Raw genomic sequence first — 16,583 nt, forward strand, 5'->3', positions numbered from 1 at the left:
TGGCACAAAGCCGTGACGTCAGAGCCGCGCTCGGGGAGAAATGCCATGACGTCATCCTGCTGCCGTCCGCGCGCGGGACGGGCGCCAGGAGCCGCGGCTGCCGCCGGTGCCCGCCCGGAGCCGCCCCCGCCGGGGCGGGTCGCGCAGCGCGGCGCAGCGCAGGGCGGGTCCCGGTCCCGGCGCAGAGCCGCTGCCGGGTGCGCTGGGCCCGGGCAGCCGCCGTGCCAGCAGCTCTCGGCGGGACGATGCGGATGGCGGTCGGTGCGGCAGCGGGCGAGGGGGCAGCGCAGAGCCCCGGCCCCGCCGCCGTGTCGCTGGGCTTGAGCGTGGCCGTGGTCTCCAGCCTGGTGAACGGCTCCACCTTCGTCCTGCAGAAGAAGGGGATCGTGCGGGCCCGCGGGCGAGGTAGGGGCCCCGGCGCTGCGGTGGCGGCGGGCGGGAGAGCTCCCCCGCCAGGGCCTTCCCAGGCTCCCTCTCCCCCGCCGGGAGCCTCCCGGGTCTCCGGAGCATCGCCCCCAGCACCGTGCGGGACGGGTCTCCCCGCCCCGGGAGCAGCCCGGCTTCCCACGGAGTCGCTCCCTTCCTTTACTCCCGCGCAAACCCCGCGGAAAGGCCGCGGCTGCTCCGCGCTGCGGCGGCCGGCACGGGGGGATGGGGGTGCCGTGGAGCGCAGCCCAGGGGGTGCGCGGAGGACAAAGCCTCTGCCCGGGGGGTGACGGTGTCGCCTGGAACAGGGGACGCCTTCCAGGCGGTTGGACCGGGGGAACCCGCCTTAGTTTGTCACCTGAAGTGTGTTTGACATCAGAGGTCGATGACTGGACCGTGGCGTAAGGGATGTATGTGATAAATTGCCGAAGAGACGGCAGGTGGAGAGCACCGGCGGTACATTAACGGAGACCTCAGCAACAGCTTCCCGATGCGTGGCCTGCTCACTGTCTCTATCACGCTGTGATACAGCACCAGGGACGCGTGTGTGCGTGCGTGCATAGGTTTCTCTTGCGGTATTTTTGCGTACCTGTGGGACTTTTCTACCCGTTTCTCTGGCTCGGAGAGTTCCATGCCACGAACAGCACCAGCCCATCTCTTCCCTTGTACATTCGAGCTCTTCCATGCACACACACCACAAGTTCCATTAGTCACGTGGTGATTTCCTTTTGTAGAGAAGGCGCACCAGTAACATGAAATTGCTTCTTTATTTTTCATATTGAAATCCCATACCTCATTGTTTTCTCCTATGAACATGTTCAGGAACTGACTGTGCTGCCTAGACAGTTTAGCCAAAGCAAAGCCATGAATTCGCAGAGTGTGAATATCTGTGTTTTATTCTGAAACTGGAACTCCCCAAAACGTGTAGCTTCTGATTAGCATTTGCTAGTTGCATCTTGATGCTTTCAATATGGAAAAATACAACATATTTATTAATATTATGCTTTTATGTGAGGAGAAAGTTGTAAATGCAGGTAGCATGAGACCTTTTTATTGTATTTCTATGGTCAATAGTGATTTGTTTTACTGATGATGGTGTCTGTGTGTGTGTGAGCAGAGTTTCTCGGAACCCTTTCTTATGAAAAATCCTTTTTAGTGACCAGGACATTCTAGGTATTTTCTCTACATATGTATGTGTGTGTAAATACATATATACAAATACATGTATTTGAGATGATTAGTGTTAAAGCAGCAGTACATTTCCAGTACCTGCTGCATCTAGCATGTTCAGGATGGATGCAGTGTGGCAGGGCAAGCTTGCAATTGTGTTACTACCAGCTGGCAGCCTGATCTAACAAGTTTATTTTGCATTTTCTGCAATGACTGTTACAGTTAAGGGCCTCAGACAAAGTACTGTTTTGCAAGCATAGTCTCCCCTTCCCTCCAAGATGGCTGTAATCCATTTTTATTGTCCACAGAGAGATCACGTTTGCATCATAAATACAGATCTTTTTTGTAAGGGAAACAATGAGAAAACATGAGACAAAGAAATGATTTTCTATCCCAAGGCAGCTGAAGGAAGTTTGCCTTCTGCAGTATAGTTGGGTCTGGTTACTCCTGAAAAGATTTTGGTGGAGCACTGGGTTAAGTGGGTGGTGGGTCTGTGCCTGCCTTCTCAGTGCTGGCAGCTGCAAAGCATCCTGTTTTGATATTACTGATGTTTATTTGTGTTATCTTGCTGAGCAATTTGTAGTATTTCCTACTGCCTTGCTCAATGTGGAGACATCCAGGCAAATACCCTTGGTTCTCTTTCATTAATCATAGAATCGGTTTGGTTGGAAAAGACCTTTAAGATCATCAAGTCCAACTGATAACACAACACTGCCAAGTCCACCACTAAACCATGTCCCTAAGAAACTCCTCTATGTGTCTTCTAATACCCGCAGGGATGGTGACTCAACCACTTCCCTGGGCAGCCTGTTCCATGCCTGGCAGCCATGAAGAAGTTTTTCCTAATATCCAGTCTAAACTTTCCCTGGTGCAACTTGAGGCCATTTCTTCTTGTCCTATCACTTGTTACTTGGGAGAAGAGACCAACCCCTCCATGCTACAACCTCCTTTCAGGTGGTTGCAGAGAGTGATAAGGTCTCCCCTCAGCCTCCTTTTCTCCAGGCTAAACAGCCCCAGTTCCCTCAGCCGCTCCTCATCAGACTTGTGCTCCAGACCCCTCACCAGCTTTGTTGCCCTCCTCTGCACTCTCTCCAGCACCTCAATGTCTTTCCTGTAGTGAGGGGCCCAAAACTGAACGTAGGATTCGAGGTGTTGTGAAGCAGTGCGATTCTGCCTTGAATCTAGCAGTCGGAGCTGGAAGTCCGAGATCATCTGTGTCAGATGATGTCTTTTTTCCACTGGCTTCAGTAGGTGTTGTATAATTAACAAGGAGGCACTTCTATCTTCTCTGTTGAATCAATAATATAGTATCAATGCAATTAGCAATTGTTGCTTAGTTAGAAACAGCAGCGGGTGACAAATATTTTGCAAAGTTATTTGAGTCAATATTTCCTATAATTTGTGCCCCCAACAGTGTTTTTATTTTATATGCAATAACAAAAGTCTGAAAAATTATTACACCCACTCTAAAGCTGCCCATTTTCATTAGTCATTTTCCATCTAATTTCAATTATATAGTGTTTTTTCCAAGCGCTTCATATTTTATACTTCTCTAGAGTTATAGATGACTGTGTTTTTCTTTCATTTTGGATTTCAGAGTAGGTACAATATTCCCTGTTGCTCCAGCATCTCTCAAGAGAGCATCTTCCCAAATAAATGCAGAGCAGAACATAGGAGCGTAACATGACGCTGAGGTCGTGGTCAGTGGTTGCCAGGTTTTAGTTTAGTAAGTGGTCGTTAGCCATGCTGTTCTACAAAAGAAAAACTTATAAAATGTGGTACACAAGCTCACCTGGCACATCACAAGGCAAGAGCCTGTAATCTGATGATGAACATAATCATCCTTGAGCTTGGGAGACATTAAGGGACAATCCATAGTTTTCAGTCCTCAGTTTGAACCATGGAAGTATGTCAGGAACTCAGAGGCTTCAATCATAGCATTTTCCAATGGTCAAATGCAGGAGGATCAGTCCACACTACGACACCACCAAAACTGCATTCGAAAACCATTTCCCTGCTACAGTTTCTCCAAATCATGTTTTGCTTCCATAGGTTTCCCATTCTCGTAGTTGCATTTCTAATGTGGCATTAGAAACATTGAAATGTATGTTTCAATGGCACTCTGTGAAGCATTTGGTGACATTCTGGATGCTCCTCTAAGTATAATTATACTGTGTCAGTGATGCATAAGTACTTCACTGGAAACCAGAACTTCTGACTAATATGTTGTCTTAAGAAGGTCCAACTTGGACACTTAGGTCAAATCCAAGCACCCTCTCTCTTGTTTTACTCCCATTCAGTTGCCTTGAAGAACAGGGTCAACATGGTCCTTAACAATTGAGACTGTTGACATTATTCTATTTTATAGTTCCAATTTTGCAATTTCATATTTTTCTAATAAGTCTCCTTATACTTTATTTTCCAGGTACTTCGTACTTAACAGATATAGTATGGTGGTCTGGCACTATTGCAAGTAAGTATCTCAAAAGGTGTTGGTTTTTTTGTGTGTTTTTTTTTAAGGGAGACATTGTGGTTAGATGGTGAAATGAGACATCAGGAAAACTGGGTTCTCATCTTGGATCTTCCACTCACTTGTCATGAAGTTTCCATCCCTCTGAAGTATCCTACCTTTAGTAAACTCTCACTCTTGGCTACTGTGTCTGATGGTGTCTGAGAAAGCAAAGAGCTGGGACAGTCCCGAATCAGACATCTTTCCAGATTTCCAAATTTTTTGGTACTTGCAGCTTTTGGCAGCCACATGGTGCTCTGACTCTGGTTCCTGCACAGTTTGTGTCTCTGGGTTGCACTGATCCACTTAGCTGTTAATAAAAGCCAAAGCTGAATAAGAAATTGTCGCTCTGCACAAAAGGGCTCATTGAGCACATGTTATTTTTTTAGATCAGAAAGCACTTAGCCAGCCTCAACTGAAAAAGAAAAAAATCCTTTTTGATTTCTAGTTTGACAGATAGAGTTTCGGTTTTGCTTTTAATCTATAAGATTAATGTGAAGCCTTGTGTGGTGCTGATATGAAATCAGTGTAATTCCACTCTTAGTATCTTTGTAAACTCTGCTCAGGCTAAGTTCACTCTCCAATGTGAATCCAGAGCATGGGGAGCAGCTTGCTTTCTCCTCTTGCAGTTCAGCCCTAGTTCTACCCATGAGCTTAAAATCATATCTCACTTTTGGACTCTAACTCAGCCTTTTGTGAATTATCTGGAAATGTTCTATGGTGTTTCTGAGAAGTATATGAGTCCAATTGTGCCTCTTGTTTTGTGGCAAAAAGGTACACCTTTCTTTTTATTGTCTTCAAGCTATGCAAAAGGAACGGAAACTCAGAGATCTCCTGAAGGACAAAGTTCAGGGAAAGTGTAGGAACCAATAGAGATTCAGAGTAAAGTCCTCAGCTAATTTAACCTGATTTTAAGTAGCTTTTTATCAGCTTCCTCCTCTGCCAGGAACAATACTGCCTAAGTAGCAATAAATCCATGCATTGATCACTGCCATTTATCACTTGTGAGGCCCCCCTCCCGTCTTGAATCTCTGAGCAGAAGGAGTTAAAATAAGAGAGGTTTTATTACAGGAGTTTATCTTGGCAAATCAGAGAAAACAATTTCATGCTTAAAAGAGCTGACTGAATTGAATGAAGGCAAAACAGCTGAAGGGAATGGTATCAGTTGGCTTTTGTCCATCAGCTAGGTGCAGGTATTTCAAAACCAAGCCTCAGTAAGTTTACAAAGGAACCAAGGAAAGAATATCTTAAGGATGTTATAGATTCAGAATTGCAGGAGAATCACAAAACAGCAATAGCAAGAGCCAGGGAGGAACCTATGAGATGCACAGAAAGTAGCAGTATCCCCAACTAGCTGGGTGAAATTATAACAGCTGGTATAATTTTCTCAGGCAGGGTATTTGGAGTTAGGATGACTAACAAAACCTGCACGAACTCTGTCAACATGTTTTCACAACATTTGTTCGGATGGTGAACAAACATTTCTGTGTTGGTGTGCTGACTCAGCATAACACTGCCTAACTCTTTTGGGACCTTGGGATCCATTGGATTACTGAAGACTTGAAGGGCTACAGATTCTGCTAAAGGATTTTTTTTAAGTCAAAAGAATAATTGCAGCGTGTGTAGAAGTATTTCAATGAGCATTAAACTAAGGGCCTAATTAATTGGTTTCAGTGCAGGTTTTGATAGCAGCATAGATGTGGCTGGTTTTTATAATGGATACATTATATGTTAGTGTTTTATTGCAGATGGGGAATGCACTTGTGATGTGAAATCTCCTGTTTGTCTCCCCAGACTGGGTTTTATTTCATATTGTGGAGCAGTGTTGGAGCTCCTGAATTGGACTTTTAAGATAAAACTGGGCTGGAAGATGCACTCTAGGAACATGCCTAATGCACACCAGCTGCAAATAAACTTTCAATCTGTGGGAGCAGGCTGAAGTTAGTCCAAAATAAAGCCTCTGACATGTGTAGAGCAGACATCTTTTGCTGTATGGTTCTACTTGTGGCCTCCTTGCTAATGTAGACACCTCAGTGTTCATCCAGATTTGTGTTGCAGTAATTTTGGGGATATTGGTGCTCCTTCAGCAAGCTTAAAGCTTGGTGTGCCTTCCAGAGCTGAAGCCATGACTTGACTTAGAGCATTGATGTATCTGGAGAGGAATTTCTATCCAGAGGGAACTGGATAGGTTAGCAGCAAAGGCCCTCAACATCAGGTAGATGGTAACAATTACTGAGATTATTTTTTTAATTGGTCTTAATTATTGCTGGTCTGTCATTTGTGGTGGTAAGAGACTTTTACTCCATGGTGATACTCAAAACTTCTGATAAGTTCAGTTGCCTTACAAATATGTGCAGTTTGAGGCTTCAGAGACCTAATTATGGACCAGTGTCGATGCCATCTGTTAGGCTTCTTCTAACAGAAAAATAAGGCACTTGACCTCCAAAAAAGCAACGTGTTGTCAGAGTCACTTGGAACTCTATGTAACCTGCAGAAACGCAGCATGCCAGCTGTGCCCCATCCTCCGTGAAAGATCTGCCCCAGTGCCTTCAGATGCCTTGAAGATAATGTCAAAGTCGCCATGCAGGTCTGGTGAACACCAAGCCTGGGGCTGATAGCTGAGTTACCCTGTTCCCAGAGGCAAGGGGAATTCAGGAGACCGTCACTGACTCTTATGCTCTAGAAATGCTGCTCATTAACTTCTCTGGCCCACTCCTCCACATAGAGAAAGCCCCGGTGAATTGAATTAGTATAATTTTGCCACACTCTGCAGTTTTGTAAGTTTGTTTGTGTCCTTTCCTGCAGGTTACACAGGTCTTCAGCTCTACTGATAACGTGGGCTAATTTGGTAAATTAATTAATGTTTGCACAGTGCTTTGCAGAGGCAAAGAACAGGATGATGGTAATGATATTTGATAGTCGAGTGCAATACCAGCCTGAGCATAAAACCAGCGTGGATTCTTAAAATGTTTTTAAATGCTGATAATGGCTCTTAAAATCAACTGGAAATTCGAGCTGTTTGTAATTTGTGTTCAGCCTCAAGGTTCTTGCCAGTTACCACAGAGCCTGTAACTATGCAGGCACCATGTTGACCCATTGTAAACTTGCCAGAACTTGCAAAACCATCCAGCTTTTCTTTTTTCACTGAAAACTTGAACACATCAACTGTTTATCACAGCTGTGATGTGCAATACTGTGGTGCATTTTGGAATTTGTTTTTATTGGGGGAAAGAAAGAAATTAAGATTGTGAGGCTGTTATTGTGACTTGTCAAGGATCTGTTCTTTTTACAGTGGTCAGGAATGACTTTTGATGTTATATAGTGTTGTGAAAATTTGATGCGGTCTACTGTATATTGAAGAGCCTTTATGCATGTGCTTAGTATTTCATTATTATATTCCTTTCCTCAGTACTGTCCTTATTTTATCCCGCAAAAGTAACATTGCTGTTAAAACTATAACCAAGTGCATTTGTGCCACATGTTTGCATGTTCTAAAGCTGAAATCATGGATTATATATACTTTTAGCCATTCTCATATAAAAATATTTGAGTGTAATATTGAGATATTTGAGCGTAATCAATGAGTGCTTGTAATTCATAGTCTTATTTATATTCAACTAAGAGAAGTTGCAAATGAGATTATATACTGTGCCCCCTTGGATCTTCTTGTGTGGCAAATATAAATCGTGTATTAAAAAATAATTTAAAAATATAGAAAATTCCATCCGTTTTGTTTAAGGGCAAAATTAACAGAGCTAAGCAAATCTCTAACATCTGTTTTCCAGTCTTTCCCAAACAGTATTGGGTAAGTTTTCATTGCTTCTTTTTGCAAAGGGATTTAAAGGCTTATTTCTGGTTCTCTTGGCAGTGGCTCTGGGTCAAATAGGGAATTTCTTGGCCTACACTGCAGTCCCAACTGTGCTAGTGACGCCCTTGGGAGCTCTTGGCGTTCCATTTGGGTAAGAGTTTGCTTTTTTTGTTTTATCTGAGTGTTGTTAATACTTAATGAAATGCCAGATGGACTCCAGTGATCACTGGAGGTCCACTCAGATGATGTCAGGCTTATGGCTGTTAACTATGTGTTATAATGTCACCTATTCCTGTTTTCCCCAGCAAAGTGGTGGGAGAGGAAGGCAGTGGTGAAGAAAGGATCCCTGAGCATCTTCTGCTTTAACTGTCACTATGATCTGGAACAGATAAACATCTATATTTCCCCCCACCCCCCTTCACTATGGTTATTCTGGACTCTTCTGCCTTTCTCTTATTCACAGTTCCCTTATCATGTAGATCTTTCCTTTTGTCTCACATTCTTTCTCTCCCCTGCTATCCACAGCCCACATGTGTCTATTGATGCTGATTTTCATTTATTTGGATTTGGCCCCATTTCCTGAAGCGAGGGAGTCCTTTGCATATGCATGCCCACAACTTCTTGAATGTCGTGTTCATGGGAGGGGAGGGAATAAAAAGGGCAGTGAGTGTTCCTAAAAGGACTTTAAAATGCAAATACATGTTTTGTGAATAGCTGAACTACAGTTGTGAAGCTGCTGCAGTGAAAAAGTACAGTTATTTAAAAACAAAGCTGTGAATTCCCTCCAGATTTTTCTGTTGCCTACTGTTCTTTGTTGAATTGTGCATCTGCACACTGGTCATCTACTCCAGAGTGTAGATTGCTTTGTATTCGCTCCGTGGCTGTCTTTAGCTTTATACACTATGAAGCACACTGATGGTGCTCTACTTACCACCTATTGTTTTATCCTAGGCCACGTAATTTTGTGTGTCATGGTCAGTTACATGTCTGAGCTGAGCCCTGTGATCTTTGTAACCAAAAGTCACTTTTATCTCATGACTGTGTAGCACCTATAAAATGTGGCTTTGTGACAGCTAAATTGTTAATGGATAGATATCTGCCTCAGGGGTGCCAGATGCCTGGTTTGGGGGTTATGTTTTTTGGGGAGGGGGGTGATGTGCTGCTGGGTTTTGGGGTGGGTTTGTTTTGGTTTGTGGGTTGGTTTTTTAGTTGTTGTTTTGGTTTGATTTGTTTGTGGATGTGTGAGGGGTTTGTTCGGTTGGTTGTTTGTTTGGGTTTTTTGTGTGTGTTTTTGTTCTTGTTTTTGTTGTTGTTGTTTTTAATCCTGAAATGAGAGATCAAGGATAGAGTAAGACTGAGACTAGATGAATCTTTCCTAAGATAAGTCAGAAATGCATTTTGGGGATCTGCCAACATTTGGTTGAAAATCCACCAACATTTGATACTGTTCCTTTAAGAGGGGAATTCATGTGGTACGTTACTGTCGGAGCATTATTAACAGGATGTAGTGAAACTTATGATTTTCTTCCTCTTTGTGAAAGGTCCATTTTAGCTTCTTACTTACTGAAAGAAAAACTGAACATTCTTGGCAAGCTGGGATGTTTGCTGAGCTGCGCTGGGTCTGTTGTTCTCATCATCCATTCCCCGAAGTCCGAGAGTGTAACAACTCAGGCTGAACTTGAAGAGAAGCTTACAAATCCAGGTACTTTCTTCTTTTATTAACTCATAATGATTGTTTAGAGGTTGATCAAGAGCATGTGGGAGGAATAGGCTTACCACTTCCATCAGGTAGGAAAATTGACTTCTGAAGAAACCATGACATGACAGAAGCAAACCAGTACAGCTTTTGTGTAGGAAAACGATGCCCGGCTGTACCTGGACCTCATCAGATTTATTGATACATGTTTGCATAAAGGAAAGTGTGGATACTTTTGAAAACATTATCCTGGACAGGAAGCTCAGAACAATGGCCATTTGAACTTGAAATTTTCTAAAATTATAAAAAAACGTATCTTGCTACTTAGAGATAAAAGGTATAATTCTAGGATCTCAATTTAGGTTGTTTTATACAAAACAAAAAATTTTGATTGTCTTTTGTTCTTTAATTCTGCATTTGTTTTTTTATTAAAAGTCTATATTAGATACCAGCTAAGTTCCAAGCAGATTTCTTTGCAAAATAAAGGTGTGTAGAAATATGCTGTTGAGATGTGCTAATACATGCCAGACCCACTTTTATTTTTCTTGCAGAAGAGCTAAACTGTGAACTATTGCTATTTCCTGTAATTGCTTTAGGTGAGAGAAACTCAAACATGATAACGTTAGCTATCCAAAAAATTTGCAAAAAAAAAAATAAAACAAATACCCCAGTCTAAATGTACCATTTCTGTCTGACCAAAAGGAATTAGAAATACATTTCTTTAAATATAAAACTGTAAAGCATGAAATGTTTTTCACCAGTCTAATCTGTGTACTGATGCTGTAATGTAAATGATACGGCCTTCTGGTTCTTCCAGCTCTCCTTACTGATCTCGGTCACCTTAATGGGATCTAACTTTATGTGTAAGCTCTTTGCTGGATCCATGCACCATGCTTTATTGAACTGGTTATTAATGACATGTTATCACTGTTGCTGTCATAGAGGGCTTTAAAAGGAGTATAGTCCACATGGAAGAGAGAATAAAATTTAAAAAGACATCTTAAATCCAGTTCAAATGTGCAAGTGTGTATTTGACTACATGATTTTTTTTTTTTTACCCAAAGAATATGACATTATCAGTTGCAGTGCCCACAACGTCTCTAAAAGCTCAGTGATTTGGATCTATATTCTATAGCAAACCTTAATCCTGGTGTATATCTGAACTATGACATGATTTGCCTGCTAAAATCTTTAGGAGACCAAGTGTTCTCACCTTGCTGTTATCTTGTTTTCTTTTTTGTTTTCCAGTTTTTGTGGGTTATCTCTGCATAGTGCTGCTTATGCTTCTCCTGCTTATCTTCTGGATAGCTCCAGCTCATGGACCTACTAATATCATGGTTTACATCAGTATTTGCTCTCTGTTGGGCAGCTTCACTGTTCCTAGCACAAAAGGCATTGGGCTGGCTGCTCAAGATATCTTTCACAATAACCCCTCGAGTCAAAGGGCTCTGTACCTCTGTCTGGTACTTCTGGCAGTATTAGGATGTAGCATTATCATTCAGTTCAGATACATCAATAAGGCACTGGAATGTTTCGACTCCTCTGTGTTTGGTGCCATCTACTACGTTGTGTTTACCACCCTAGTCCTGCTTGCCTCAGCCATCCTTTTCAGGGAATGGAGTAATGTAGGGGTGGTAGATTTCTTGGGAATGGCTTGTGGCTTCACCACAGTATCTATTGGAATTGTTCTTATACAAGTCTTCAAGGAATTCAACTTCAATATCGGCGATTTAAATAAACCTAACATGAAGACAGATTAAAATATTTTTTTGAGGGGAAACTGGATGGCTCAGGGAAGGATGCAGAGCCTTTCGTTTCTAGGTCACTGATTCAAACATGGTTCAGGTTGGTAGTTACCCTCTGACGATTTGGTGGCCTACATGAATGAATTGGAGGCCTCCATCCAGTTTCAAAGGAACAGTTGTCCATGTACCCCAGTCCACACAATAAATGACCTTAATTGGAACCACTGATTGAGTCAGCATAGAGACCGATGTGTTTCCTTACTGTAAAAGGTAATCCATCAGAAAAGATCTGGAGATATTCTGACAGGCCTGTGTGCGAAAGTTTGTATTGTGCCTTCTGAGGTACCGTTTCTATAGGCAGAGAACATCAGTTTCTAATGCACTCAATCTGACACCTTTCATGAGTGATGTATACCTTTAAAATATGGGGGGGAAAAAGTGAGTGGAACAATGTGTTAATCTCAATATAGCAATGTGTTCACCACCAAGGCTGTGAATTCTGAGATGAATGTTGGTTGAACCATGGACTGCAGATTTGTCCTTTTTAGTCACTGTCTCAGCAACTTGGTCTGCCCTATGGTGAAGACGCTGGGGAGTTTTAAATTGAATTACTTCTACAGAGCAGTGGATCCTTAAAAATCTTTCACTAATTACTTATTAGCTGATGGTAGTGTCCAGTTATGCATTTTTCTTTGTAACTTACGTGCATTAAGACATACCACATTCATCTGAGAGTTTTTAATTGGGAGCAGAGAGAGACTGTGAAGGATGTGGAAATGATGCACAGACTCATTGCCTATATGGTGGCTTATTTGTAAGCAGCTCAGAACTATTTCAGTGCCTTTGTAATCCAAAAATACTGCATAAATGTGAATGTATTTGTTTCAGATGGCCTATACCAGTTTAATAATTCTATTTCAGTGTCTATAATATTGGACTGTACTCAAATTCTAAACACATAAACCATCCAGAAGGAGCCACACATTTCTGGAAGAATTTACAAACCTGAACTGAAACTTTTAGATGCCTTGCCTTGACAGCTTCTGAAAAACCTATAGTCTTAATGGGAAGAGGTAATCAAAATTCAGAGAGAAGAGCGTGAGATTTCTCATGGCTCAAAAAAAAAGATGGTCTGATCCTCTTGTAACATGGGAAAAGGAGGTTAAAGACTGAAAAAGCATAGGCCTTCAGAGAGCTGAGCTGCAGATATCCAACAGGGATATACGTTTAGATCCACTAATCTACTGGCCTGTGTGAACAGTTCAGCAATAATATTTTGTCAAGTAGTACAAATAGCTTAAGCCGTGACTGAAATGATTCTGAACTGTTCAGTTTAAACCATTTAGAGAATACTGAAATAGGAAAGAAATAGTTAACTTTCATGCTGTACTTAAAATTGGTAGTTAAAACATCACAAGTCAAAAACTGGTAAGGAAAGCTTGAAAAGTAATGAATGTTGGTTTCCATTTAAGTACAAAAATGAAAGGGAATAGTGGAATTCAACATCTCTAGTTCAGGATATCTCTCGAAACAAATTAAAAAAACCCAATGCAATTATAAGACAGTATTTGAAAAAGTTCATGACACTTTATCAAGAAATCATGAATGTAGGTTTGTCGCTGGCTGACAGGAATGAGGACGTTGATTAATGGGGAGTAATACTGTCCATTCTGGTGACATTTTTTGTTGACCTGAATTAATGTTACCTTAAAACTCAGCCTCCATTTTCATTTCAAAGGAATGTTACAAGCCCTTCTGATGGCAGCAATAATCATCAACAGTCAATCCTAAAGATTTAGTATTCTGAAAGGACTATTCTGAGGGAGTAACAGCCCCACTATGTTATTTGGAAGCTTGTTTTATAACTCCAAATTGAGGGGGGAATGGCTCTGAGATGGCAGAAATGCACATTGTTATAGGCAAACACAGAAACCAGGTATCTTACTGAAATAAAATAGCACTAGCAGAGAAAAAGCCATCTTCATGGATTTTCAAATATTGTGTACGGCTTCTAGAAAGTTTGAGAATTGTAGGTGAGGGGAATTGGACTATGAAGGCTGGTTAAACTAACCTCTGTCCATTGCTGATTGGAAGATGCTAACTTGGTTGTCAGCAGACAGTTATGTTTTGTCATATTATTTCCCTTTTTTCTGAATTGAAACTGGAATTGTACATAAGTAATGAGACCTGGAGTGACCAAGTTTTTAAAACACTGTTAGCCGTTTTCTGAAGCAGACAAGTTCTCTTTTCAAAATTCAAATTTAGAGTTCATGAGTTGCATGTTGGTTTTGTACTAGCCTTTAATCTCTGAAGACATCTGTGAAAATTTTTAGGTTAGAATGGAAATGACTGTGGTCTCATCTTACACCTCCTTTAGCCATATTTGTTTGTCTTGTTTTGTTTTAAAATTCATTCCTATTTATTTAGAAAGTGCCTATCCTCGTATGTTAATGTGTATGCAAATTATTAGTAAATATTAGATTCAAAATATCTTGCCTGCCCTGTCTAAACCTTGCCATTTTCTGCACCGGACACACATAAGTTTACTCAATAAACACTTACTATGCAGAGTAAGAATAAAGTAGCAGCCATGTTCTGTGGTCCTCTGACCATCCTTACAGCTGGTAAATGTCTGCATAGGTTCCTTCTCTTCTCCCCAGCTGCTCTTCATCTGTGATGAGCTTTCTAGAGATGTCTAGTTAACCTCATTCTTTAAAACACAGATGTCAAAAGCCAGCACATAAGGTGAAAGAAATTCTTGTGGCCTTGCACATTATTTATATCTGCAGCCTTTTACATCATGAATGCTAAATAATGGAAACCTTTATTTTTGCTACTTTGTTCAGTATGTAGCAGTGTTCTTTGGAGTTCTGCTGTACCTGGATCTGGTTCAGTACCAACTTTAGAAATGCATTAGCATTTTCTGTTGTCACTGTTGGTATGATTCCGTCCCACGTCCTCCTCCTTTTAGGCGTCCTACCCTTTTTAGTCCCATTGCTCTTCTGATTTAAAAAGAGGCACTGCTGGAGTTGAATTTTAGCTATTCCCTCCTTTTTTACCCCTTTGACAAGTAAGCACTTTGAATAAGACAGATATCCGAGTTCCATCATCTCAGGGAGCACATGTGCATAGTTGCCTCCTGAGCTTTGGTGTCCCTCACGGGTCTGCCCTTTCCACATTCTCTTTGCATTACATCTATCGGTAGCTATGAGCCAGATGACATCAGTTCTGATTCCAAAGTAGAAGTGGGAGAGGCTACGCATACAAAAAGTGGACTCATTACAGTGGTGGGATGTATTTGAATTAAATTCCAATCCACATGAAAGGTGTTTCACTCTGGATGTCTGGCTTCTGTTCTGCTTGTCAAACTTACTTACTTAGTACTCACTTGAAGATAGCTTTTTAATCATTATCCCTTCAGTGTATGGAGGATTTACACATCAGTCTCAATCTTTATTAGGTGTCAAACACAAGAATCCCGCAAATGTTCAGTAGGAGAATAGGAACCTTTTTGATACAACCAAAAAAAAAAGTTGTTACACCTTAAATACTTATGTAAAAAAGAAAAATATCTAAACAAGTTATCTGCTGTATTGACTTTCCAGGACTCTGTATGTGTAAATAGAGCCTATTTATTAGTGAGCTGCAACTAACATTAACAAGAGCCTGTCATATCACAGTTTGACAAGTGAGACTTCCTATTAATAACCTTCGTTTATATTGAAAATAGGTATTTTTCTGGAGTAACTAGCACTGAAAAATGAAAACACTGGATTTTATTTGTTGAAATACCAGAATCTGAGGTTTAGCTTTCCTTTTTATTTAAAAACAGAAGGTTTGTATTTGAAGAAAGATTTTGAGTTATTAAATATGGGGTACTAAAAACAGGCTGTTGTTTGCACGTTATACCACTCTTACCTTCTTGTTTAATAAATACTAAACATCAAGGAGTCTACAGTTCCTCCATTTTCTTGAGATGGTGTAACTGCTGAAATTTTGCTGTAAAATCAAATGTTATCAAATGTTTATCTATTACCTGCTATCTTTTCTTTACAAAGATTAGTCTTTTGTAATAATTTTTTGGTGCTACCAAGTGCAGGCTAAAGTGATTGCAGAATTTTAGTGTGTATGATGTTAGGCACCAATCATGTCAACCGTTAGTAGCGCCCAAGTGTTTCAGACAGCAGTTTTGAAATATTATAGATTAAGAAATCGGGGGTTTTTAAGCTACAGCTAAGTTTCTTTTATTGTTTTTCTGTTGTGTTCCCTCACCCCCAGACAGTTGCTCTACAAAATGGAAAATATTACACAAAAGGGGTATTTTAAAATCAAATCTTTTTCAACTGTGGAACTTTTTTTAAAACTTTTTTTTTTTCTTGGAATGTAAAAAGTAGTTCTAATAGGATATGGGGAAAAGGTGGATGGCAACAAACATACAGTGGCAGGTTTGGTTGCTTCAATGCTATTGCAATATAGTTACTACAGATCACATAAAAATGGTTTATTTTATTAGCTTCCAAATAATGTATATATATATTTGTTAATGGCTTACAAGTCAAGCTTACTCACTTTGCTTTTTAAGAAATAGTTATAGGCATGTTGTATTTGCCTTGTGTAAATTATAAAAGGCTATTTATTAAGTTTTCTGATAACTAATCTATTTATTAACCTGTATTGTTTTAAAATAAATGATTTATTTCTAGCTCAATGCTTGTTTCCTGACTCCTCCTCTTCATCACTGTTGTGATTTATAGAATCATGGAATAGTTTGGGTTGGAAGGGACCCTCAAAGGCCATCTAGTCCAACCCCCTGCAATGAGCAGGTTCATCTTCAACTAGATGAGGTTGCTCAGAGCCCCGTCCAGCCTGGCCTGGAATGTCTCCAGGGATGGGGCATCTACCACCTCTATGGGCAAACTGGGCCAGTGTTTCACCACCCTCAGTGTAAAATCTTTTTCCTCATGTCTGGCCTGAATCTCCCCTCTTTTAGTTTAAAACCATTGCCCCTTGTCCTATGATGACAACAGGCCCTGCTAAGAAGCCTGTCCCCATCTTTCTTATATATTTTTTTCTTTTAAGTACTGAAAGGCCACAATAAGGTCTCCCTGGAGCCTTCTCTTCTCCAGGCTGAACAACCCCAACACTCTCAGCCTGTCCTCACAGCAGAGCTGTTCCAGCCCTCTGATCATTTTCGTGTTGCTCCTCTGGCCCCTCTCCAACAGGTCTGTG

General features: G+C 41.1%; 1 protein-coding gene across 1 annotated transcript; it reads left to right on the forward strand.

The window, feature by feature from the left end:
• Positions 1 to 245: 245 nt before the first annotated feature.
• Positions 246 to 11,369, forward strand: NIPA1 (NIPA magnesium transporter 1; the record flags this gene model as incomplete). Its single annotated transcript, XM_080359739.1, has 5 exons — positions 246 to 405; positions 4,022 to 4,069; positions 7,974 to 8,064; positions 9,455 to 9,615; positions 10,858 to 11,369. The coding sequence occupies 5 exons, from the start codon at positions 246 to 248 to the stop codon at positions 11,367 to 11,369; spliced, it is 972 nt and encodes a 323-aa protein (XP_080215865.1).
• Positions 11,370 to 16,583: the final 5,214 nt, after the last annotated feature.

Source organism: Nesoenas mayeri (genome assembly GCF_963082525.1).
Source record: "Nesoenas mayeri genome assembly, chromosome: 1".
In the NCBI taxonomy this organism is placed as follows: domain Eukaryota; kingdom Metazoa; phylum Chordata; class Aves; order Columbiformes; family Columbidae; genus Nesoenas; species Nesoenas mayeri.